Raw genomic sequence first — 25,245 nt, 5'->3', positions numbered from 1 at the left:
AATCCCCACAATTACCTCAAGGTTCTAGCACACAAAAGAGCTATCCTCCCAGCCACACACGCACCTGTCCCTTAGGTGGCTGTTACAGGATAGCTTTATTCCTTCCGACAGATCCATTTTCTACAGCACTTGATATTAGACACAGCAAGAGACAGAAGGATCTTCTTCCCTTCAACAAATACCAAAAGAACTGTTTCATTCCATAGTCAAGATCTGTACAAATCTGCAGATCTGCAAATCTGAGTCCTCTCAGTGGCAGCTCCCCTCAGCCCAGCTGTACCTCAGGACACCTCCAGAGGTGCTGACCTCTGGCTTGCAAGGTCTCTGCATTGCAGTAACCAGCTGCCTCTCCCCATACTGAAAGGCTTTGCCAAGGCCACCAAGGGACTCCACATGCAGCATCTCCCCCGGCGCTGTGCCCAGCAGCACCAAAGACACCCCGTGAACTTGGTTTATAATTCACAGGGTTTCTCTGAGGACAGGGCCTGGAGCAATCCTGTGTGACCCACAGAACTGGGTGCCAGGAGAGCAGCAATGGCAGCAGAGCCACACAGAGTGCTGGGGCCAAGGCCCAGCTCCAGGGATGAGCCCACCCCACCTCACTAGAGCTGCCCAGGACGCCAGGAGCCTGGTTGCACTGGCAGGTGGTTGTGTATCCACAGTGATGAGGGGACAGGGCAAGGCAAGAGCAGCCCGGCCGCACATGGGCCAGCTCTGGGAATGGGGCAGGAGAATGGGCTCTGTCCAGGAGCCACCTTGCTCAGCAACGGCCAAAAGTGTGGGTCAGAATCAAAACTCTGGGGAAGGGAGGGAGAGGATCAGAAAACAGAGACATGAATGTCCTGGGGAAGCAGAGAGTTGAAGGCCTGATGCAGGACACAAGCCACAGCCCCCTGTGGCCAGCTCAGGCTCGCAGTGGCGTTGCTGGCATTCCCACAATGCCAGACCAGCCACTTCCCCTCCTGCCACAGTCCTCAGCCACGGTGCTGAGATACAGGCCCAGGGCGTGTGGGTGCTGCCGTGACACAGTCAGGGAGCTGTGTGCTCCAGCTGGCTGGGGGCTGCAGGCCTCCCCTCAGCACTGTGTGTTCCTGCCCTTCACAACTCGGGCTCAGAGGAAAACCTGATTTCTCTCTGGCCCCAGGCTCCACCTCAGCTGAGGGCTTGTGGCTGTGATCCCATTCCTTGGGCAGAGGGAATGTAGATCCAAGTGCCGCTGCCCAAAGGCACAAGGCCCAGCAGCTGCTTCTCCCAGTCCTGGCTCCTCAGCTACTGGCGTTTGGCTTTATAGGGGCGAGAGCGTTTCCGTCGGTCTGGCTTCCTCTGCTTGTGCAGGCGGCCAATGCTGACCCCCTGCCGCCGGCGCACGGAGATGTTCTGCTCCACCAGGCTTGCCAGCATGCCTGCAGGGGAGAGGCACACACAAGCCCATGTTGGTACTGCCCATGCTGGAGCACAGCCCTCCCGGTCCTACCGAAGCCCCATCAGTAGGCTCCTCCTGGCACTATCAAACCAGAAGGACACTGAGCAGAGAAACATGGCTCCACAGACTGAGCTCTCCCTCATGCCCCAGGCCTGGCAGAAACAGGGAATGGGGCAGGGTGAGCTGCCCAGGATCCCAAGTGCCACTTTGCCATGCTCAGTGTGGCTCCATCAGCTGAATGCAAGCCCCACGCTCCATCCCCTTGGCCACAGAGCACAGCTCACCTTCCTGGGCCAGCATGGAGATAAAGGTACAGATGAACTCATCGTAGTTGTGGGTTCTCCTCTGGTCATCAATCTACAAAGAGATGACAAATCCACAAAAGGGTGTCAGGAGGAAGAGCTCAAGGCTAATGGGGGCTAAAAATGGACATGACAGGACCCACCTCCCAGGCCAAAGAGACCAGAAGAGGATGACCACTTGCCAGCCAGGTAAGACCAATGCACAGCTGGGACTGTGTCCATCCCAGTTCAGGTGCCAGCATTTTCCACAAAGGACAGCTGGGAAGAGGTGACCGTGGGCAGGGGAGGAATCCTGCCAGGCCCTGAAGCACATTCCCTGCTTCTTCCTGCCAATGCTGTGTCAAGCTGTGGCGCAGCTGCAGTGCTCCACCCACCTCAAGCTCATCCATGCTGCCCAGGGCCTTCAGTTTGTCCTGGCAGGAGCTCTGCCCCTTAGGGTGGTTTGGTAATGGGAAAGGGTCCCACATGCTCCCCAGGGCCATTCTCAGCTGAACACTCTGCTTCCACTTTGACTTAACAACCCAGATTGAGCCTTCAGGGAGCTAAATTGGCAACACAAACAAGCCATTGACACACACCTTGAACTTCTTCCTCTTCTCCACCTCTTCCTTCAGGCAGGCCTCATAGTTTGCAATCTCTGCCTCCACACACTTCAGCAGTGCCAGCAGCTCCTGCCAGGACCAAGCAGAGCACAGGTGAGCAGGGGGAGCCCTGCTGCAGCCCAGGAGCCAGCGGGTGAGCTGGCAGATGTTCCTCTCTGCACTGGGAAAGGGAGGATTCATCAAAACCAAAAAATACTTGCGAGGGAAGGGGGAGAAACCAGAGACCAACTCATTGTAGTGAGTTTCTGAGTCAGGGTGATCAATCAGCCAGCACTGAGGCTGCAAACTTCCCTTTGAGTAAAACAGCTCTCCTCCAGAGAGCCCCTGATGCACTTGCGCTGCCCGAGCTCTGAGCTGGAGGGCACAGACAAGCAGCGAAGTTCCCAGCAGGCTGGGGCTTGGGGGTGCAAGGAGAGCACAGCACCCTGGACATGTCGGCTGCAGGAGGCAGCAGCTCTGCCCACTCGCTGAGGGAAGCATCCCCCCGGTGACACAAGGCCCAGAACCTGCTCTGCCCTGCACCTCGAGGCGTGTCTGCGGCGACGCGAGCGGGACAGCGTGCACATGCGGTTCGGTCACTGCCAGCGCTGCTGCGGCTCCATGTCCCATGGGCTGCTGCAGCACACAACTCACCTTGGGAGAATACTTTTCCCCCCCAGGGTGATCACTGGTCCTGCCAAGTCCCACCTTCTCTTTGCTGTCACTGGCCTCACTGCCCTCCTTCTCGTCCAGTTTGATTGTGATCGGGGCCTCGTCACTGGGTTTGATGGAAGGTGGGGAGCTTTTCCCATCTGCACCCAGGGGAAGGAAGTGTTAGGAGCAAATGATTGGTATCCACTCCTGAAGTCAAAGGACAGTGTCCAGTCACCCCAGGGGAGATGCCACCACCACTAAAGCTGGCGGGCACCTACCTGCAACAGCCAGCGGGCAGAACACACCGTCCTCTGTGAGGTGCAGCAGCCCAGTGCTGATGACAGGCCCCAGGTCCCTGACAGCGCGGTTGTAGCGCATGCAGTCCACCCGCAGCAGCCCATCCTCCTCACCAAAGAGCACCTTGGAGATGTGGGAGGTGACGGGGCTGGAGGGGCGTGTGGGGTTGGCCGAGCGGATGGGGGAACGCAGTGGGGAGTTGAAGGCACTGCCGATCTCTGAGGCCGTGTCTGTGCTCTCATTGCTGGGGGTAGGAGAGGGCTGGGAGTGGGTGACCACTGCCACAGCAGTACCCCCGCCAGTCGTCTTGATGGACAGGGGAATGGAAAGATCCTTCTGAGACTCTTTCAGCTTCTCAGCCAGGACGTTGATGGTGTTGGGCTGGAGGACGGAGAGCTGGCCATCCACAGCCCCTGCCACGTGCTCCTGCTTCACCTGCCCTTTCCTTTTGTACCTGCCCACAAACACAGGAGGGAAGGTGAGTACCTGGTGGAAGGAGGCCCAGCACAGCCACTGCCAGCTCCACACTCATCAGTATTCACTGTCTGCTGGCATGAAGCAAGGCAGGAAATATTTCTAGGTTGCCCCCAGTGCCCCTTGCTTCTCTGGCAGCACTTCAAAACTGAAATCCTCTGCTGTGGGCACCCCTACTCTTCCTCCACAAGCACCAAAAGCACCCTCGCTGTGACCCCATTTCCTGACCTTCACAGCAGTCCAACACTCACCAGGAGTAAACCTGGCAGTCTGCACTGGGGAACAAAGGTTCCTCAAAGCCTGCTGCAAATAAACAGCTACAGATAGAGCAGCCAAAATTCACAGGTGATAGTGAAGAGCTGCAGGAGAGGTTCACAAAATCCAGCAGTAACATAGCAGGTGGAGAGAACAGCCCCAGCTGCACACACAGGCACAGGCTCTACACAACTGTCAGCTCCCAGAGGTCTGGGAGTCACCACTGGCAGTTCTGCTAAGGTCAGCTCCCTGCCCTGAGCTCAGTCACCTGATGGCTGAGTTGGTGTTACGAACGTCCTCCTCATCATCATCGTCGTAGTCATCCTCATCATCAGAGTACTGCTGGTGCTGTCGGACTGGGACCCGGCTGCGACCCACTCCTGCTGCAAGGTCCTCCTCCTCCTGCAAAACACCACTGCTGATGGCCTGCTGGCAGCGGGGGAAGGAGGAAGAGCCCAGCAGACATGTCCTTGGTCCAGCCAAACACCAGTGTCCCCTTTGCAAGAGGAGACAGGGAACTCTTCCCTTGCTTGCTCACAGCTGACCCACATTGATACTAACACCTTCTGCCAGGTCAGTCCTTCTTTGCCCTCTCACCTCCCAGTCTGGGTTAGTGCAAGGGCAGGCAGGCTGCAGGGCAGGGGAAGGGCTTAAACCAGTCAAGAGCCACATCCCCCCAGAGGTGAGGGACTGGGAGCAAAAGGTTCAGCTTGAGTCAGGAACTACTGGCCTGAAGCTGCAGCCTACCTGCATGGGGGACTTGGCATAGTTGTGGTTGTCCAGGAAGGCTGGCAACCTCTGCACGATGGGGTTGGGATTTCCTGGAGGTGCCCCATTGATGCTGCTCGCTGATGCCTTTGCCACTGGTTTGGATTTGGTGGGTGGGCTCTGCATGGCCGCAAGCTGGCCCTGGGTGGCAGGCTCATCGGTGCCATCTGCCACACAAACACAACACAGCTTTTCATGACCAGGACCATCACCTTTTACTCCATGTCCTCTGCCACTCCTTGCCCACTGCACAGAAGAGCTGTTATGCTCCATCAGACCCACTTACAGCTGTCACCTGAGTCCCCAACCTTAAGCCCTCCCATTTTCAAACTCCACATCCTTACAACTCTCCTACCAAGCACAGAGGCATCTACCACACCCCAGCACCATGTGCATAGAGCTGGGCATGGAGAAAAGAAATTAAAGCTGACCATGAACCTGCCTCAAGCTCCAGGTCAAGGCAGCCACTGTCACACCACAGCAAGCCAGGCTGGCTGGCAACACCACTGATAGGGGGGTTGTACCTGTATGGGTGCTCTCCAGGGTCAGAGTCTTGCTGCTGGCTGGCTTCACCTCTTCAGGAGGCTGAGAGTCCTGAGACTTCTGGGTCTGGATCAGCTCAGGCTGAGTTACTCGGATAAGCTTAAAGGCAAATGACAGATGGAAACTGAGTACTGGCCTGGGGTGACCCAAGCCACATCTCTCCCATTCAACCACTGCAGAACTCATGAGGGTGTGCACTATTGATGGATAATGCCATGGATAATCTCCCAGGTGAGCAGCAAAAGGCCAGGCATCGAGGCTGGCTATCTCCTCCTCCCAGAAGACATTTCCCAAGGACAAAAAACAAGCCAAAATCTAGGGGGCCCCACAGCATGTGGAGATGCTCTGAAAACAGAACCTATTCCCACCTCAGGCTCACACTCCCTTAGGGTTTGGGCTGTCCTACCTGCTGCAAGGCCTCCAGCACAGTCTGGCGGTTCATCTTCAGGATGTGGAGTTTGGACTCGTACTTCATCCTCCGATCAGGCACCACGGCCATCAGGTTGAAGCGGATGTCGTGGTAGGGCTCCCTGCAGAGACAGCAGACATTAGCCTGGCTCCCAAAAAGAAGATGCTCTGCACAGCTCCTGCCACCTCCTGCCAGGCAACACCTCCCCTGCCCTGGCCTCTAACACCATCACACAGGAGGCTTTTCAACCAAAGTCAAGTCAACCTCACACTGACTGAAGAAGCAGAGCAACGTTGCTTCAGCCATAACAGAAAGCACCCTTCACAGGTTGGAAGGGGCATGTGTAGCTCATCTGCTCCAACCCCTGCTCCAGCTGGTTGTCCATGACCACATCCACATAGCCTTTGAGTATCTCCAAGGACAGAGACACTAGAACCTCTCTGGTCACCCTCAAGACCAAAGATCCAAGAGGTGCAGCTCAGGACCAGTAGCACCATTCCTTCTCCTATGGGCTTCAGTTTACAAGAACCTCATCTGACCACTCACATCCATTTGCATGGACTCTGCATCACATGGACAGTATAGCTTCTCCACATACTCTGAAGGCAGTCAGATTGCAAGAGAAGGCAAAGAGGCAGTACACCTGCACCTCACCCAGGCAAAACTCTCCACCCCATTTGCACAGCTTGTTGCAGAGAGACCACCATAGACATAATCCAGGGAAAAATGGGCCAGTGCATGCACCATGGCCCAGGACCTTACCCTGCAGTGGCCAGGCCGATGCGTTCCATGATTACTCTCCTGGCTTTGTCTGTCCATTCCTCATCATCAGCCCACGGCCCTGTGAGAACAAGAGCGAGCTGGATTCAACAAGGCAGAGCCAGGCCAACACACAGAGCAGATCCTGCCATCCACACCACAGGCAATCCAACAGCTCCCTTATGTACCAGTGAGCAAGTCAAGAGGGGCCCAGGAGGCAGAAGAACCATGCAGTAAGTAAAGTCCTAGCAGTGACAATTAAGTGTCTGCAAGACAGATCTGAGTAGTCAAGTTGTAAGATAAACAGGGTATCCAGAGCAGCCTGCTGGGATCTGCACTGGGACCTTGTGCCTCAACACACAGGAGTTATTCGGTACAGGAAGAGACAGATTCTTGCAATACAGAGTTATGTCAGAACTGCAGAAGGATCCTGTGACCCTGAGCCACTGAGGAAGATAATGGCAAGACTGGAAAAAGCAATGCAATGCATTTAGGAGTTGTTGCTTTCCAGACACAGTCGCCAGCACAGAGGCTCCAAAGTGAGCTGCAGAAACTCAGGACAAAGCCATTGGAGTGATTCTCCACAAACATCAGCTAATGCCTCACAGCAATGAAAAATAACACATACATCTGGACAAACCAGGGTGTCTGTTCAACTGTAGCAATGAGTAGGGACAGGCAGACTCTTACCATGGTCAATGGGATAGACCTTCAGCCCATCCAGCTCAAACAGCCGTCCCTTGATGGGGACATAACTAACAAAGTGGAAAGCCTCCATGGTTCGTACAGTGCTGATTCCATTCTGCTTCTCTGGCAAGTGTCGTGGCTCTGGCCTGTGAGGGCAGGAGAGGCAAGAGGTGAGCAGGAAGCTGATTCCTTCAGCAGCAGTGAGCTGGAGATCCCCCCTCACTCACCTGGCATGGCTATTGTGGGCCTTGGCCAGCTCTGGGGCATTGCCGATGGCATAGCCTTTGCTCTGCAGTGACAGCAAGGAAAACAACTGAGAAGTAATAGGAAACAAACAAAATGCTTCACCCACTGGCTCCCCAGTCCCTCCCTCCCAGGACTGAGAGAGCAGCTTTCAGGTACTCCCTCTGCTCTGCTGAGGTGAAACCCAAGATAAAAAGAACAGACAATTTCTGCTAAAGAAATTACAGTCAGAAACACAGACTTCAAGATATGTCTGAAGGTAGGAGAGAGGAACTTTGATCCGAGACTTAGAGAATGCACCTAGGATAGGGAAGAACACAACACAAAGCCCAGAGCTGTGCCCAGTGTAAGGGGACCAAGGTCCTGCACAAAGCAAGTAGGAAGATGAGAGAGAAGAGGCAATAGTGATGTAGTGTGGAGCCAAAGGGTTGGAAAGGAGCCAGCCCATTAGAGCATCATCCCAAGGGAAGCGAGAGGCAGATTCCCATGTGCCCCTCGTGCACACTCCTGCCCCTACCTCAGGGCTAAATCCTTTGGTGAAATCCTTCATGCGGCTCAGCGTGGGGCCCAGGTCAACATTGTTGCAGTTCAGGAGGACACTCAGCAGGGCATGGGTGGCACAGGAATTGGGGATCAGCTGGAGGGTGACACAAGGACCATCTTAACCAGCAGGAACAAGGCAACTCTTCAACAACCCCCAGTGTTGGCAATAATCAACTGAAAAGTACTGACACAAGTACCACTTGTGAGAGCAGTGACCTGATCTGGGCTCTCAAAGGACAGGAAAGTAGTCTTGTTTAGAGGGTTCACCATGCCCCATGAGCTCGCAGCCCTCCCTGGAGTCCCTCCAACCTAGAGCTCACAGCAGAGACTCTCAGGAAAGAGGAGCTGCCCTCAGCACCACATTGCTTCCCTGAGGTACATGAGACACACACATGCTTCCCCTTGGCTCCAGCCTACCTGGTGAGCAAAGAACATGTTATTAACGATGTCATCATCAATCACCGATGTCTCATCCACCAGGGTAGAGACTTTGCGGCGTGACCTGCGCTCCTCAATCCACTTGAACAGGAAGATGAACCCATAGACAGGGCTGTGGAGAGAAGTCAGCAGCTGTAGCGTTTTGAATGAACCACAACCAGTGGGGCTGCACTGCCCAGCACCAGAAATCTTCAGTTTCAAACTACAGCAGAGCAAAGACAGAGAAAAAGAGAACCACCAGCCCCATCTTTCTGGCAGTGACACACTCTGCTTAATAAAACTCATGCTTTCACACCTGTGACTTACCCTTGGCATTTGCTCTGCAGATCATAAATCTCTTCAACCTGCACTCCCTTGACCCCTGCAAACAAAGGGCAGAAGCTAGTGTAAAGCCCACCAGAATGGACATGCGGTTAAACACAAAACTGACTTCCCAGGAACGTTTCTTGCACTCACCAAAATCTTCAACCAGGAGTGTGAAGAGACCTGGAAAGGAACAAACCCAAAAGGTTACTTCTGACAGAGGAGAGCAGAAAGGAAAGTGCATTGCACAAGGGTCTTCAGGTGCTCACTGCAGCCACGGCTTTTGTTCCCTCTTTAGCTGGAAGCAGGAGTCACAGCTCTTTACAGACAGAGTCTCGCAAGTGTAAAAGCTTCTGCAAAGGTCGAAGACCTCAATCACTCTCCAGTTCCAACAGTTACAGTCAACTGATGACAGCAAAACATGTGTGATGTGAGATGTGAACCACACCTCGAGCTCTGCCTTGCAGCCAGTGAAGATCTGCACCAGACCAAGGCCTTGTGGACACAAACAACACCAAATGCCAAAAGCAGCGCTGCTCCTGCAGGCATCACCAGAAGGAGATGATGAAGCATGACTTCCAAGCTCGCCGTGGCCGGGAGCACTCCTATACCTCCACAGCAGTCCTCTAGGACTGTGTCTGACCAGCAGGACTGCACCAAAGGGTATGGGAATTCGGCTGTTGTGTGTTTTACTCCAGTGTGAGCAACATCACTGGGCAGAGAGGATGGAGCCAAACTTCCCTGAGTGCACCATGAAAGGACACAAAGTGATGGTAACATGCTGCAGCAAGAGAAATTCTCACTGTGCACCCAGAAAACCCCAAATCTTCACCACCAGCATGGTCAGCCCTGAGACTGGGGTGCAGAAATCTTCTCAGGTGTATCCAACCAGACACAGCCATGAGCCACCTGAGCCACCTCTGAAGTCAGCTCTGCTTTGGGCCAGGGACTTCAGAGGCCCCTTCCAACCATCTTTTCTCTCCAATTCATTCCAGTATTCTGTATTATCTCAGCATCCCAAAAGCACAGTCCTGCTGCCATCACTCCTGGAACACCCGAAATCCCCTTCCCAAAGTATTTGGGTTGCCTGAAGGAAACATTCTGGTGCTCGCCAGCACATGCAGCACTACACCAGCAGCCTGGAGCTTCCCAAGGCTGCCCTCTCCACCCAGCAGCAGCAACAGACAGCCCAAATCTGGATCTACCAATCCTTCCTGATCACTAAAGCACCAAGAGCTTCCAATCGCAAGCCCTGTTGCAGGGGTTGGGCAGCTTATGGGATGTGCTGAATGCTGAGAGCAGCACATGAGATATTCCTAACTGCTGTCCCAGTTGTCACCTCTGCACCCAAACCTCCACAAAGCCAAAGCATGCTGAGAGCTCACCTCTGCCCAGACAGATATATTCCAAGCAAAGAACCTTCCCTCCCAGGTGGGAGAATTCAAACTGCATCCTGTCTTCAGCATCACTGTGGTGAAGAAGGGGGAGGATAGGAATAACCTGGGCAATTCCCGAGTATCAGTAAAAATAGGCTTAACAGCAGCAAAAGTCGGGGTGACTGAGAGACCAACAGCAGAGTCCTTTGCTGAGCGCAGGAAGATGAGTATAATGCTAGGGCTCTAATCTCCTTACCCACAGCCTCAAAAATACACCACCGTGTCCTGAAGAGCGGCTCTCGACCTCCAGGCGGACAATCCCACACAGCACTACAGCAACTTAGAGGTACTAGAACAACACTCCACCAATGCCAAACTCCGGGACTCCACCACAGAAACCTCCAACACAGTAGGAAGGGGACAGCTGTGGCCACCCTGCTCCCAGCTGCTCAGGCACCACACCAGGCTCTTCAGAACCATTCCTGGACTACCTGGGGGAGAGGCTGGGACTCACCCGCTCAGCTGCAAAGCACTGGCAGGATCTGAGACACGGGGGACACAGAGGCCGTCCCCATATGACCCCAAGTGGCACAGGCTGTCCTCAATTGCCAGGCATTGCCAGACAGCGCTGTTTCTGTAACAAGGGGCATCCCACACAGTTCCCCTCCCTGTATTTCCATGATGTTTCGGGGCTTCATTTGCAAATGACGGGAATGTTTCATGCGACACATTTGTGGCATTTCAGGTGTTTTCCACGGAGCCCCCATGTGTGGGTTTACCAGATCATACACACACAGAGGCAGGTATCTGGGGCACCTCAGATCCCCTGTACCCATGCTACCAGCGCCAGGCCCCACTCTGAGCCTCCACAGAGCAGCCCTGTTCACGCCATCCTTGTCCTCAGCCCTACATCCAACCTCCTGACACTGCTTTCCTGTCTACCTCACACCCCCATAACCTCCCCCTGCCTCCCCATGGGCTATGTCCCGTACACATCAACCCTGCACTGTCCCCTTTGCCCCAGCCCCACTCCTCCTGCCCTACACCCTCTGCCTCCACCTCACCCCTCCACCCCACAGCCTCGGCCTGCTCCTCAGAGCTCTCCCCCAGCCCCAGCCCCAGGCTCCACGCCGGTTCCGTCCCCTCAGAGCCCCCCCCCCCACACCTGTCCGTGCCCCCCCCCCCGCTCACCGGGATCGCTCTCCAGCTCCAACCAGCCCTTATTCATCTTCCCTTGGGCCGGGCCGCGCCGCCATGTCCGGCCCCTGCTCCGAGCACGGCGCGTCGTCGCCCGCCCCACGCGTCATCGCGGCTCGACGCTGCGTGACGTCAGCGCGCCGCGCCACGTGTGTGTCGGGAGGGGGCGCGGCGGCCCCGGGGCTCTGGGCCCGGTCTGGGGCTCCGGTACCGGAACCGGTGAGGCCGCGCCTCGAGGCCTGAGCCCATCACTGCTGTACTTGCAGCACATTGAGGTGATGGAGCGGGCCCAGAGAGGGGCAGCAAAGCTGGTGAAGGGTCTGGAGCAAAGTGTGATGAGGAACAGCTGAGGGAGCTTGGCAGGGCTTTAGTCTGGAGAAGAGAAAGCTCAGGGAGGACCTTCTCTCTCTCTACGAGTACCTGAAAGGAGGCTGGAGAGGTCTCCATAGTAACAAGTGACCGGACAAGAGGAAACGGTCTCAAGGTTTACACTGGATATGATAGAGAGGGTGCTCAGGCATTGGAACGGCTGCCCAGGGCAGTGCTGGAGTCACTGTCTGGAGGTGTTCACACACTGTGTAGGTGAAGCCCTCAGTACCGTGGGTTAGTGATGGACGTGGCAGTGCGGGGATAATGCTTGGACTTGATGATCCCAGAGGTCTGTCCCAGGCCGGTCGGTTCTGTGTGTGGAGCGCTGCTGTCCCCGTTCTGGTGTCAGGCTCCCGGAGGGGTTGCAGCAGCATCACCCCCGGCAGCTGCACTGGTGCTGCCCCAGAGGCGCTCCCGGAGCCCCTGCGCTGCACTTCCTTAGGAAGCACACTAAAAATAGGCACCGGATCCGCACTGCGCTCGGCCCCCGCCGGGGCTTTGTTCTGCGGCTGTTCCCACACACACCCCGTCCCACAGCGCGCCCCACACCCCACCGGGGCAGCAGCACCGAGGCCCAGGTAGGGCTTGTGAGCCTCATGCAGCAGAGACCAGCGGCAGCAGCGCAGTCCCTGCCTCCCAAGTTCTCTCTTTCCACCCCCCGGGGGTGTGTGGGTTGTGTTCATTCAGCCCCTGGAGGTTCTGAGGGATCCAAATTCCCTCTGTTAGCAGTTACCATGAGACAAGGCTGGAATGTAAGGTGTGCAGAACTGTGCCTGCCCCCCTGGCAAAGCCCTCCTGCTTCAGCCTCACTGATGCAGATCTGTCCCAGAGGGCCAGGCTGAGGCAGGGACTGATGGATTTCAGCAAGAGGGGGAGGCCCTTTCGGGACCGGTTTCTTCTGATAGTCGCTCCCTCTCAGTTTGAAACATCACTGGGCTCTGCATCACTTCCAACCTTTGCAGCTCACCCCAGGGCCAGGTCCTACACACAGCAAAGGCCTCAGGATCCCCCCTCGTTGCTCCAGTGGGATGTGCAGCCCAGCCCCTGCTCTGCCTCTCACTCAGAGACAACGGAGCACAGGCATTTCAGCGGCATGGCTTCACTGAAGCACGTGCAGAGCCATTAAATCTATGCCCTGAGGAGTCAGACTTCTGTCTCTTATACCTGGTTTTACACCCGTGTCCCTCCATGTCTTTACTTGTTGCCTGTAGTTTTCCTGTTCCCCCCCCAGGCCTGCGATTAACCAAATCCATGAGCTTGGCTCCAGTCTGGCACATAGATCAGTGCTACCAGCTCAGCTCCCCTCCCTGCAGGACATGTCCCAGCCTGCCAGCCCCACCGCAGTGCTCCCACCTCAGGACACACCACAGGCAGGCACTCCCAGGCTGCTGGAGAAGAGGGTCGGGCCCCACAGCTCATCTCCATGGGTACACCATGCACAAAGCAGCTCTGCTGGGGGACTTTGCTCCCATCTAAGCCACTGTGGCTCTGCTGCTGCAGCACAAACACACGCACACGGAGGGAGGAGCGATGATATCATAGCCTGGCTTTTTGTGAGCTATTTAGGGGGTTTAATTATTATTATTATTATTATTATTATTACTTTTCTTTCCCGTTCCTCTGCCTGCGAACAATGCCCGTGCCGGCAGGGCTGCGGTTCACACCATTGTGTGGGGCTGCCTTGCCTCAGGAAGGGGGAGATCTTTATCACCGCAGGCTGACCGGTGAGGAGTGAGCTCACGTCGGGTGAGGAAAGCAGGCGAGCACCTTGCCTGCAGCCTGGATGGTGCCTGCAGCTTGCGGGTGCTCTCCACACACCCACCCCCCAACCCTGCATCTGGGGGAGGCCCTGGGTGCTGGTTTAGCTCCATCAGCCCACCCAAACCAGCTTAGTCCCATCCAGGACCACCAACCACCAGAAACACACCTGGACTGGGATGCAGCCCCCCAAACTGTGCTGGGGCCACCTTCTTCTGCACGTCCCTGCTGCCACCTGGGCACAGCGACAATGGTGGCATTGGTGCTTCTCGTGTTTACCCAGGAACGGGCTCAACCTGCCTGCAGCCGTTTGCTTTTCTCTCTGGCCCTGCCCAGGCTTAAACGGTCTGTGGCTGAAAGGGGAACAGAGGGGAAGGGGAAGCTGTACCCAGCCACAGCTGACTGTGTCCTGGTGCTGCTGGGAAGGCTGGAAGGTGCCCCGTCCACAGGATACACCTCACCACAGCTTTGGCAAACCATGTGCAGCAGAGGACAGGGCTCATCCTGGGCACGGAGGCTTTCTGGGGTGATGCTCAGTTTTCCTGCCGCTGTAGGAGCAGGCATCATCTGTCCCAGGCCCAGAGCTGGCATGGAAAGAGCCTGGAGCCATCAGTTGCTCCCTGCAGTGCCACATTCGGGCCCTTTATTTGCAGAGAAAGCCAACCAGCAAGCTCCCTGGGTGACACAGGGACTGTGGTGGCACCGCATGCCCTGAGTCCCAACCCGCCATAGTGTCCACAGCCCCACATCAGCCACAGCACCCAGGAAGAGCAGGAGATTGGCCAATACATCCCATCATGCCACCCCTTTCAGCTGGCTCTGCAGCCACTGAGGGGACAGGGTCCTGCCGAGGAGCTGGCCCTGCCACCCCATCCACTGTAGCCAGGAATCCCACCAGGGCAGGAGCCCCCCGGGGCCGCCCACAGCACAGGGAGCTGGTCCTCACCCACAGCCACCCCACATCCATTACCCTGCCTTCTCTAAGTGGCCACTGCTTGTCGGGGCACACGGCTCCTCTCACCATGGGGTTTGGCCATCCGGCCCTTCTTGCCCGTGTCCACCCCAGCCAGGGCATGCTTGTCCTGGCCCAGCTTGCTCTTGCGGTGGTAGGGACGGCTGCCGCACCAGAAGCGGGTGCAGTACTCCTCCACCCGCCGCAGGTTGTGGGAGCTGATGAGGTGCATGATGTCCTTGAACCAGGCTTTGGGAGCCTGTGGCTTGGGACACGGCAGGGGTGGGGGTTCATCCCCGCGCCCCCGGGGGAAGGTGTGTGCCAGCTGCTCACTCGCTATCACCTCCAGAGCTGTCTTGGCCATGGTCTGGGTGAAGCCGTGCTCCAGTGTCTTGCAGTAGTAGATGCCAGCGTCGTGCCGGTGCAGCCTGCGGAAGAGCAGCCCTTGCTCGGTCTGCAGGATCCGATCGTCTGTCTTCACCTGTTGGTGTTGGCCAGAGTGAGGTTGGAAGGTCCAGGTCCAGTGCTGTCACCCCCATGGCCTTGCACAGGGAGCAAGGGAGGTGCAGGGGGAGCCTCACCTCATCCCGCTGCTCGTCGGGGGGCCTCTGGACGAACCACTGCACGCTGGCCTGCGGGGACCGGGGCACACACTCCAGGAAGGTGCTGTTGTTCTCTGCCCCATAAAGCACCTTCTCCTCAATGCTCTCAAAATCATCCACTGGAGCAAAGAGAGACATGGGCTCACAGGGAGGGCAGTGCCAGGCTCCCACAGCTGCGTGTCAGCCACCCCGGACCCATGTGGCTCCAGTCCCCTTTTCCCCCTCTCCCCGGGGACAAAGCCCTGCAGCACCCACCCTTTATTGGGGCACCCCTTGGTCTATGGGATGGGGAGATTAGGGTGCCCCAGACCATGCCAAGGGCTGTGGGTGCCAGGACATCTCAGGGCACCTGGACAACCCCTCAGCCTGTGGGCCCCCAGTCTCTCACCGGTCAGGTTCTGGTCCAGACACTGGTGCGCAGGGTTATTGTGGCGAGTGCCATGGCGGCGATAGCGGTGCTTGCCGGAGGGCTGGTACCGGGTGCAGGCGCTGCCATCCCAGGAGCAGTAGGGATCCCTGGCCAGGCAGCACTCGGCACAGGCTGTGCCGTAGGTCTCGCACTGGTGCAGCTGTACCTGGGCCACCCCCAGGCTGGAACCCACGTAGAGCACTTGCTGGAAGAACAGCACCGAGATGGTGATGCCAACATCCCCCATGGGCACAGCACCCATGGTCCCCCACCAGGGCAAGCACCATGTGCGCTTTGAGGGGCTGTTGGCAACAGCTCAGTCCCTCAGGTCACCTGCTCTGTCCCAGCCCCGTGGCTGAGCTGTGTCTGTACTCACGCGCTTGACAGAGATCTCCATCTGGGTGATGGGCACAGGCACCTGCAGGGGAGGAGAGCAGACATGAGGCTGGCATGAACCTCAGCAGGAAATGCCCAGCTCAGGCAGCTTCTCCAGGGCTCCCACAGGGCACAGGAATGTGCCAGCCACACTTGTAGCTCTGACACCTCCCAGTGCCCAACAGTGTGGTGAGAGCCCTGAGCCCATGTGTGTCCCAACCCAAGCAAGCTCCACTGCCTCCCTCCCTTGCAAGTGGGGCAGCAAACGGCACCTTAAAAACCTGCAGCTCCTCAAGGACGATGTCCTCAGGTGTGTATGCGCCTGTCTGCTGCAGGACCACCACCTTCAGCACCGAGCCAGCATCTGTGGGGAGGACAGACGTGAGCACTCTGCCATCACACACCCCAGCATCTTGCCCACCGGTAGCTTCAGCACCAAGGCTCCGTCCCGTGCGCTGCCCCTGCCGCTCACCTGTCCCAAGGAAGAAGACATCATGCTGCCCATCCTCAGCCTCCACCCGGTCCACCACAAGCTGGCGCAGGCGATGGGGCAGGTCGGTCTTCACCAGGAGAGGCCGGCGGTGTCGGGGGTACACAGGCTTGTACATGAGGGGGTGCGCGCGGGTGAAGTGGAGCACCTCGTCGGGGAAGTCCTTGGTTGTGCTGTACTGGCGCCGGGGCTGGTTGGTTGTCTTACTGGGACACTGTGGGATGAAAGGGGAGCAGCTGAGCCACCCCAGCACCCATCCCTCCTTCCCCCTCCATCACCCTGCAGAGCTGGCTTGGGTCCCTCCCTGCCTTCTTAGTTGGGACCCATCTTCTCCATCCCTTTGCCAGCTGTCCTGGGGTGAATCCCATACGGAGCCCATCCCAGCAGATGAGAAGCTGGGAGATGAGCTCCACATCACCCCCAAAGGGCAGTCAGAGGAGCAGAAGGAACCCAGAGCTCCAGGGAGCCACTCACCACGCCTGGCCGTGGGTAGGGCACCCTGCCCTCGTAGGCACCCCACTGGTGGTGGGGGCTCTCTCGGTGGGCGAAGGGCCCGTTGAAGACCTCCCTGATGTCAGCCATGCGGTAGACACAGACAGCAGAGCCCTGGAAGACGTGGCTGAAAAGGGACAGTGAATGAGGTGAGCAGAGCCATGCTTGGCACCAACAGCATCAGTTGGAGTATGGGAACACTGACATCACTGTATGGACCAGAGCTGGTGGAGGTTGGGGCACAGCCAGCAGCACCATGGTGATAGTGACAGGGCAGGTCATGGGTGGCTGCGGCTGCATGTCTGCAGAGGCTGGAGCTGGAACACTCACCTGGTGGTGCTGAAGAGGGCATAGATCTCCGGGCTCTTCCCATCCTTCATCCTCAGCAAGAAGACATCCTCTGGGGATGAAACCATAGGGTTTCTCCTGGAAGCCCAGGGACTTCCTGAAGCCACCAGCTGTGGGACCAGCCCTGCTGAGGTCTCCAGCTCCATGCACCCCTTACCCAGCTCATCGAAGTAGGTGTCTATGCCATCTGGGCCAGGGACAGAGCACACCAAACGGGCTTTGTTGAAGGTGCTCCACTTGTTGACCAGCACCCTCTGGCCACCAGCATCGTTCTGCAGGGACAGGGAGCATCAGAGTCACTGATGTAACTTGGCACATCACTATCCCCTGCAGTCTCCACCAGCATCTTACCACGCAGACCCGCATCACCCGGCTGACGATGGTGTGCTCCTTGCTGTCTGCCTCCACCACCTTCTCCGTGAAGAAGAAATAGGCTTTGTCGTTGTCCCCATCATCATTGTCTGGGATCATGTGGGCTGCCACAAATTTGGGATCTACAAGCAAGAGCCAGCAACATCAGGGGTGAGAGGGCACAGCCATCATCTCTGGACCCCTCACACCATGCTGCGGCTGGATGCCAACCAGGGGGACCCCCAGACCCTGCTGCCCTAGTGCCTTCCCTTGCTCATACCTGGCAAGGGGGATGCCCCAGCCACTGCAAGGCTCATGATTCCCAGCATTAGGCCAGCCAGGGGGGATGAAGGGATAGAGGGGTGTTGTTACCATTGAGTAAGCGCTGGTCCACCTCAGTCCGCAAGGCAGAGCGGGTGCCCATGCTGCGGAAGATGCCAGGATCATGGCCCAGGAAATCTGCGGTGAGGCCAGTGTACAGCTCCCCACCTGTGTAAGCATCCCCGTGGTGCTGAGCACCAGCCCTGGCTGCACAGGGACCGTCCCTGGTCCCAGCACCCCAAAGGCTCTCAGCACCCAAGGAAGACAACCCACCAATGAGGGTGCTGGCGAAGGCACCACTGGGTTCATGCGGGCACCTGCCCCGGCCGGGCTCCACACTGCTGGGGTCCATGGTGAAGGTGTGCTGGAGAGGTGAGCAGGCAGGTGAGCCCCAAGACATGTCCCAGCAGTGGGGACACGTCTGGGGATGCAGGGGCTGGCACTGGTCCCTGCCCAGCTCAAAAGCACCCCAAAGGGACTGTCTGGAAGCAGGATCTGTACTTTCTGGGGCAAGTCTGATCCCAACAGGAGGTGCATGAGCTGGAGGGACCTGCCAGCCCTCTGGCTGGAGGCATCATGGTACAGGGCAGGGTTCCCACTGCCTGCACAGCACCAAGCTGCAAGGTGGGAACAGGGGGCCCTGTGCTTCCACCCTGGCCAAGCTGATTTATGAGCAGGGAGCTGGGAGAGGAGGAAACGCCACCCACACCACTACCCTGGCAAGACACCAGCCCCAGGGACATGTCTGGGAAGGCCATGCCAGGCCAAGAAGGTGGAGGAGCTGGGGAGGGAGCAGCACAAGGGCAAAGGGGCAACAGGAGCTGGTTCCTGACACGCACCCCCAGTATTCAGCATGGGACAAACACCAGATCCAGCATCCCCACACTGCCCTGAAGCCTCCCAGGAGTGGGCAGATTATAGGGATCTACCTCCCAGGGATGTCCTATCCGGGATACTCGGGATGGGCACCCCACGATGGTGCTGCCCTACCTCGCCACGGTGCCCCACGTAGACGAAGGCGCAGACGGGGTGGAAGGCACCTGTGCCACAGGCCAACAAGTGTGTCCGGTTGTAGGGGTGCAGCACACGGATGTAGTTGGCGCAGTCAGTCTGGGGGAACAGCAGGAGAAGGGCTGGAGGGGGTTGGTGCTTCCCCCACACCCAGTTCCCTGTCTCTGCCTGGGGCACTGTGACAATGGGTGAGTCCCAGCCCTGGCTCACTGGGCTATACCCACCTCTTCCTTCAGCCCAGTGCTGGGGATGCCAAATGGCAGCTGGCACCCACTGGCAGGGCTGGCACGGACTTCACCTGGATGGGCCCCAGCCATTGCAAAGGGACAGGGGTTTTCACTGACCCTGCCACCGAGAGCATCCCAGCATGATCCAGCGGGCACACAGGCACCTCCTGCCCACAGGCACCTGAGTGCTCACAGCATCACACAGCCCCTGCCAGCCACGGGAGCAAGTGCCACTTGCCCAGCAGATCCCAGTGGCAGCAGCTCCTACACTGGGAATTCTCCTCTTACCAGCGCCCAGGACGTGACCAGAGGCAGGGATGTCCTTTCATGTCCCGTTCCTGCTTACGCAGGGATGAAACAAAGGGAGGAAACACGGCAGACGGAGATCGATACCTACAGGCATCCTTGTCTGCCTCCAGGACAGGCCTGATCTGGATTGTCCCCTGCATCCCTAGGGATGCAGACGTGCACCTCTGAAGTTGCGCGGTGTCTCCTACCAGTTCCCACTGGAAAAGGGCTCCCTTCCTTCTCTCACTGTGCATCACAAACTGCTCCCAGCCACTGCCTACCCCCCATTATCCCCCCTGGTGGGATGTGAGGCCCCTCGTCTGCTGGGAACACCGCCCCGGAGCCGCTCCAGGGGTTCCCAGCCTTCCCACTGTTTATTTTCCCTTAGAATAGAGCCTCTAAAATAACAAGTTAAAGAATATATATGTTTAAGAAAAATAAAGGCTCAAGCCTGGCCTGGCTCGGAGCTGTCGGTGAGAGCTTGGAAAACAAACACACAGAGCGGGACAGGGACCCCCGGGAGCAATGTGTCTGGGCAGGGGGAGCCGGGGGGTTGTCCCTACCATCATCCTGTCTCCTGTTGGGGCACGGGGGGTGCAAAGACGGGTGAGGTTTGGGGAGCGAGGTCACTGGACCTGAGTGAGTTACAGATTCCCACTGCTGGAGGCCACATCACTGGGGCCTGGAGCACAGCTCAGGGCTTCTGGTCCCGCTGAGCTCAGGTCCAGGGTCCCGGCTGTCCCTACCCGCTCAGTGCAGCCATGGCTGGGGCACATTGGCCACCACTCTGCAGCCATGAGGCTGAGCAGAGCCCTGAGGTGGGATTTACTGGTTCCAGGGCAAGTGTTTCACATGGCCAGGCTTGGTTTCCGACCCCTTGCCTCAGTTTCTCTCTTGCCAGGGATGGTCCCTTGCTCAGCCACACAAGGGCTCAGGGCAGAGCACACATGGGGCAAGACTCACCCCTGGGTCCTTCCCCTTCCGAAAGCATTCCTCTGTCTGCCCAGGCAGCGGTGGCCAGTAGATCTGGAACACAAAGTAGTAGATGGTGGAGCAAGGAGAGGGGACAGCAGGGACCCAGCTTTGCAAATACACGTCCCCACACTGTCAATGGTGTGGGGAAGGAGAGGGGGACAGTGACAGGGACCAACAGCTCCCCAGAGCCCACCCTGCAGCCCAGGGCAGATGACCCCCTATGGTCACATCCACAGCTGGATTCAGGTGGTCATGCAGGGGATGGCTGGAGGTGGCCTGGAAGAGGGTTGACTTGTGGGTGGCCTGGGAAGGGTGCTGTGTGACAGCAGGGAGTGATGGACCCCAAATCCCCCTCAGCCTTAGGCTGCTCTCAGACCAAGGGCAGCTTGGGTACACAAGCTCTTGACCCCATTGCAGTGACCCAGCACACCAAGGGGCACTTCATTTCCTTCTCCACTTTCTTTGGCTAGAAACAGCCCAGATCCATGTTTAAAAAACAAAGTGGAGAGTGTGAAGGAGGATGGGAACCACCACCAGCATTGTCCACTCTGGTCCATCCCCTCTCCCAGCCACGAGCTTTGCTGGCTGAGCCCTGGCACAGCTTGTTGCATTGAGGCATGCTATTAGCAAATTGTCTCTGCAGGCTTTTAGCTGAATATTTGGCCTGTGAAGGGGATGCCCAGATGGGGATGGGCAGCACTTGCTCTCCCAATGGTAGCTTTTTAGGAGAGTGGGGTCGAAGACCCAGCTCAGCACCCAGGAACCACCAGTGGGGCTGCACCACCAGTGTGCAAGTGTTCTGATGTATTCCAGCATGTCTGAGATGCAGACATCCCTGGGGCAGGTCTTGTTTCAGGGTGACTTCAACTGGCTTGGTTGGGCACCATTCACTCAGAGGGGTGAGGGCTGCACAGGGGCCAGGGCAGGGATGGAGCCCCTGGGGTGCTCAGCAGGACCCAGCTCACCTCCTTAGGGTCTGCATTGGCCCTGTCCAGGCGCAGGGAGTAGAGCACATCCTTCCCCCCAATGAAGAGCCGGTCACGGTACTCATCCAGGTAGAGGGAGCGGAAGCCCAGGAAGCCTCGATGGCCAAAGAAGAGGATGGAGCGGTTGGTGCCCAAAAGGTCTGCCAGAGAGGGAGGGAAGTGCCAGCCCCTTAACACCCTTCAAACCCTCTTGGGAAGCACAAGAGGACACTTAAGCCCCCACCCCAGTGGCCACACCAAGGGCTCCTGGCTTTTTGAAGGGGCAACTGGAGGGCTGCAATGGGCACAGACAGGAGGGTCCCTTCGAGCTGCTGGTTCTGACTAACTCAGAGAGCAGCATCCACCTCCATCCCCACCTCACCCTGCCCAGCAAGGTTTGGCTGAGCCACTCCAGGCTTCTACCATGTCTGTGCCACAGCGAGTCAGGGGTGTGAGAGCCTGGCAGAGGCTGTGCCAGGCTGTCAGCTCCAGGCTGGGCTCACACGGAGCCCAGGAGGGTGGCAAGAGCAGGCACAGGGTGGGCAGAAGGCAGGTACTGTCCCCAGCAGGTGCCAGGCAGGGACACAATAGCAGGCACCCATCCAGTGCCATGGGGAAACCGGTACACAGAGCCCACCACCGTCACCACCAGACCTCGATGGCACCACCAGACCTCGCTGGTTTCTTCCCTGCCATGGCATGGGGACAGCACTTGGGGAGAAGCTGGACCAGCATGGGGACATCGTGTCCCTGGGGTGGACATCACATTCAGGGTCTGACAGTCAAGGCTCCCAAGGCAGGTCCAATCCTGACTCCTGTCAGATGCCAAGAGGACCCTCACAGTGATGCCGCTGTGGGGGCAGTGGTGAGACTGGGTCCTGGTGGGAAATGACTTTCAGGGTCAGCAAGCTGAAAACCCCGTCCCAGTGGCGCCCACCCGGCTGCTGCAGAGAGAGGGCAAGAGGGAGCAGCTCAGCTTCACCCGGCTCCGAAACCCAGAGGGGAGGAAGAAGAGGACAAAGCGCCATTGATGAGCACAGCCATGTCCCCAGACACCCTCTCTGAGGAATGCTGCCACTGCTGACCCCAGGGAAAACCCCAGCCTGCGCAAGCCCCACACACGTCCCCATGAGAGGGGGGTACCAAGCCCTGCTCTTGTTGGAGGGACATTTATCACCTCCAGTGAGGAGGTGGCCATCAATGCAACGCCCCATCTGGTGGGAAATGCTTCTGCTGGGACCTGCAAGAGAAACAGGCCCTGTGGGACAACAGCCACTTCCACCCCATCACACAGCTCCCATCGCACCAAGTCACTCCAGGACATCCCAGTGACCCAACTGATGATGCTGGTGGCACAGAGGAACACAGCCACAGCAGCTCACTGGACAGATCCCTGTGCCTGCAAGCGGAGCTGGCACCAGGGGCCCCTCCACCCCTTCCCCCGGGGGAGGGCACCTTCCTCCCTGTGCCCTCCCAGTGTCTCCGGTCCTCCCATATCTCCGGGAAACCTCTGTCGTCTCCTTCTATTCTTGCCCAGCAATAATATTTTCCTAGCTCAGAATAACATTGGGAAAGTCAGTGAGCTCCTTGTATTGTTCCAGGCGAGGCTTCCCCTTCTCCCCAGCCTCCTGGTGCCTCAGGTTACACGGGCTCCAGGCCCTATCTCTTCCCCGGCTTCACCTCCCCAGGGAGCAGCACCCTTCCATGCCTCGTCCATCACCGGGACCCCTTTACCCCAGGGTGAGGGTCCTATAGGAGTCATCCCTCAATTGGGGGGTGTCCTTGGGAGGGACAGCAGGCAGCTAGAAGGGCACTGGGCTGTGCTGCAGTGCTCCCAGTCCACACAACAGCAAAATGCTCCTTCCCCTCTTACACAAGCTGGAAGCCGAAGCAAAAGGAAAAGAGTGGCTCTAAGCGAGAGGGAGAGCTGGGGATGCGCTGCACCCACAGCACAACACCTTCCCCTATCCCCCTCTCCCCCAGCCAACACCCAACAGTCAGAGCTACAGCCAGCTCAGCACAAGCAGCTTCAGTTCACCCCGGTTTTCATTTCAGAGGCTTCCAATAGCTTTAATTGAAGTTTTCTTTCTCTGCCCCCCAGGGAGAAGGCGGTGGCAGAATTTGTTTCATGAGAAATCTGTTTCTGTTTCCAATTTGGAAGAGGAACAGAATAATCAGCTTAAGAAGGAAATAAAAACAGCTTCAAAAGGTTATTTGCTCCCCGCGGGAGGCTGCGGAGCCCTGGAAGCCCCTCGCACCTGAGGAATGGCACAGATGGACCTTGCGCTGGAGCAGATCAGACACCCACACAGACCCTGAGCCCTACATCAAGCTCTGCTGGGACCCCCGACCTCCCACCCTGCCATTCCCACCATGGGGCAAAGCCATGAGCCACCCTGGGCGCCTGCTGCCTCCCAGGGTAAGCTGGCCCACTGCGTGCCTCAGCTTCCCCCTTGGAGCAGGGAGGGAGCTCCGGGTGTTTCCTGCTCTGCCCCAAGACAGAGGCAGGGATGCATCCAGCCCGTGCCACAGGGCAGGAGACACCCAGCCCATGCAGTACAAGGAGGAACAGCTTTTCCCCTGCATGGGGACATGCTCTGCAGCTCCCAGGGCTCTCCAAGGGTTCATCTATCCCAGGCTTTTCCCCTCCTTGGGAAGGTATGCATTATGCGATTTATTCTATTTAAATTCTTTTTAGAGCAGGTTCATTGCTTTTAGGCAAGAAGGAGCTTGGAGCCCTTCAGACTCCTCTGTCAAGTCTGGCTGGAAGCAGCCTGCAGATTAAGCTGGCAGAGTTGGGGATCCTACAAGTCAGAGCAGGATCACAGGAGAGCTGTAATCAAAACCAAGCATTCCCGTGCTGCGCCCCAGACCCCCGGCACCCCAGCACCAGGGGGGTCCCCAGGGTGCCCTGGCCAACAGCACCAAGGGAACCTGCCAGGCAGCACCCGGCTCCCCCAGCCGCGGGCAGGACGTGGAGCACACACGGGGATGCCCACACCGAGGAGCACCCACCCGACCCTCATGCCGGACCCCACCGGTGCCAGGGCAGCGCCGTGCCTCAGTTTCCCCCCTTTCCACTATGGACACGGTCCCTCATGGGAAGCAGCAGGGCTGGCGCATCTCCTCCTCCCATCACCGGCTCCCCCCTTCCTCCTCCTCCTCCTCGGGACTCCCCACACACAACCCTCGTGGCGAACGGCAGAGTAGCCACGCACCGAACCCGCAGCCCAAACTGAGCCCCCAGTGCAAGGTGTCCCACAACCACCCCCAAGCCCGCACTTGGGGCGCAGCTGAGGCTCCCCAAGGCCCCCCCTGTGCCCGCTGCAGGTGCCCCCGGCCCCACTCACCGCGGTAGGGCAGGCGGAGCCGGGGGGGGCTGCTCTTCACGGCCAGCAGCGCAGCCCCCAGCCAGCACACGCACACCGACACCGGCACCGCCGCCCGCATCCCGCCGGAGCTCCCGGGGCTGACGGTGGCACCGAGCATTTATGGGGCCGACATCCGACCGCCCATGGCCCGCCCCGACCCGCCCCGGCCCCGGCCCCCGGGGATGTGAGGGGTGCCGAGCAGGACGCGACGGTCACAGCGCCCTGAGCCTCACCTCTCACCCTGGGGGCTGTGAGAGCTCTGCGTGTCCACAGATCATCACCTGCAGCTTAAGCCTTTCTGCACACCCCCCCCCCTCCAAAGCAACCCCACCAACACCTCCAGCTTATCCCTGAGGATTAGGAGCAAGGGGGCAGGGGGAGATGGGGTCCCCAGCGTTGCCCTCTGAAGCAGCAGGAGAGGGTGCACAGGCCTGTCCCCCTAGAAGGATGCTCAGCATGGGGTGACCTCCAAACATCAGCAAGTGCAGGGCTCTCAGATCCCACCTCAGAGGCCAGGCAAGCTGGGGACACCATGCTGATTGGGAAGGGGGCTGCACAGGATTTGGGGGGGCATGGGGTACCACATGAAGTGTTGGTGCACTTCACAGAGCAAGGGATAGGGCAGCAAGGATGCACTGCTGTCTGTCTGCAAGGGTGCTCATCTGCACCCTGAGTGGGGATCCAGCCAG

The 25,245-nt window shown here is 58.1% G+C and overlaps 2 protein-coding genes across 5 annotated transcripts; both read right to left on the bottom strand.

Annotated features, from left to right (window-relative positions):
* Positions 1-76: 76 nt before the first annotated feature.
* On the bottom strand, positions 77-11,352 carry BAP1 (BRCA1 associated deubiquitinase 1). 3 transcript variants are annotated; one of them, XM_034066337.1, is made up of 17 exons: positions 11,247-11,352; positions 8,833-8,862; positions 8,683-8,737; positions 8,356-8,488; positions 7,913-8,032; positions 7,380-7,441; positions 7,156-7,298; positions 6,469-6,547; positions 5,704-5,827; positions 5,279-5,396; positions 4,734-4,921; positions 4,255-4,388; positions 3,239-3,711; positions 2,961-3,118; positions 2,304-2,396; positions 1,708-1,780; positions 77-1,403 (listed from the first exon to the last, which is right to left on the bottom strand). In XM_034066337.1, the coding sequence occupies exons 1-17, from the start codon at positions 11,281-11,283 to the stop codon at positions 1,270-1,272; spliced, it is 2,154 nt and encodes a 717-aa protein (XP_033922228.1). In that variant the 5' UTR covers positions 11,284-11,352; the 3' UTR covers positions 77-1,269. The 3 variants fall into 3 exon arrangements, with proteins under 3 accessions (XP_033922228.1, XP_033922229.1, XP_033922227.1); XM_034066338.1 differs by having other exon boundaries at positions 3,015-3,118; XM_034066336.1 differs by having other exon boundaries at positions 2,304-3,118.
* A 1,858-nt stretch (positions 11,353-13,210) lies between these two features.
* SEMA3G (semaphorin 3G) lies at positions 13,211-24,675 on the bottom strand. 2 transcript variants are annotated; one of them, XM_005142274.3, is made up of 16 exons: positions 24,536-24,675; positions 21,186-21,346; positions 20,209-20,271; positions 18,710-18,829; positions 17,993-18,083; positions 17,771-17,887; positions 17,399-17,541; positions 17,205-17,319; positions 17,030-17,099; positions 16,682-16,826; positions 16,190-16,421; positions 15,990-16,081; positions 15,719-15,760; positions 15,322-15,547; positions 14,913-15,052; positions 13,211-14,812 (listed from the first exon to the last, which is right to left on the bottom strand). In XM_005142274.3, the coding sequence occupies exons 1-16, from the start codon at positions 24,672-24,674 to the stop codon at positions 14,360-14,362; spliced, it is 2,349 nt and encodes a 782-aa protein (XP_005142331.3). In that variant the 5' UTR covers position 24,675; the 3' UTR covers positions 13,211-14,359. The 2 variants fall into 2 exon arrangements, with proteins under 2 accessions (XP_005142331.3, XP_030898823.2); XM_031042963.2 differs by lacking the exon at positions 24,536-24,675 and adding an exon at positions 22,363-24,415.
* Positions 24,676-25,245: the final 570 nt, after the last annotated feature.

The sequence above is a fragment of the Melopsittacus undulatus genome, chromosome 9 (genome assembly GCF_012275295.1).
Source record: "Melopsittacus undulatus isolate bMelUnd1 chromosome 9, bMelUnd1.mat.Z, whole genome shotgun sequence".
Lineage (NCBI taxonomy): Eukaryota > Metazoa > Chordata > Aves > Psittaciformes > Psittaculidae > Melopsittacus > Melopsittacus undulatus.
This window is presented reverse-complemented; position numbering and strand designations above follow the sequence as displayed.

Excerpts from the sequence above, each read along its gene's own strand:
- BAP1 (XM_034066336.1), bottom strand. The coding sequence starts at position 11,283 with ATGAATAAGGGCTGGTTGGAGCTGGAGAGCGATCCCG. Across the intron at positions 8,863-11,246 it reads GGAGCTGGAGAGCGATCCCG|GTCTCTTCACACTCCTGGTT; the intron begins GTGAGCGGGGGG and ends GTTCCTTTCCAG. Across the intron at positions 8,738-8,832 it reads ACTCCTGGTTGAAGATTTTG|GGGTCAAGGGAGTGCAGGTT; the intron begins GTGAGTGCAAGA and ends CTTTGTTTGCAG.
- SEMA3G (XM_005142274.3), bottom strand. The coding sequence starts at position 24,674 with ATGCTCGGTGCCACCGTCAGCCCCGGGAGCTCCGGCGGGATGCGGGCG. Across the intron at positions 16,422-16,681 it reads CCTACCCACGGCCAGGCGTG|TGTCCCAGTAAGACAACCAA; the intron begins GTGAGTGGCTCC and ends TTCATCCCACAG. Across the intron at positions 15,548-15,718 it reads TGGAGATCTCTGTCAAGCGC|CAAGTGCTCTACGTGGGTTC; the intron begins GTGAGTACAGAC and ends CTGTTCTTCCAG.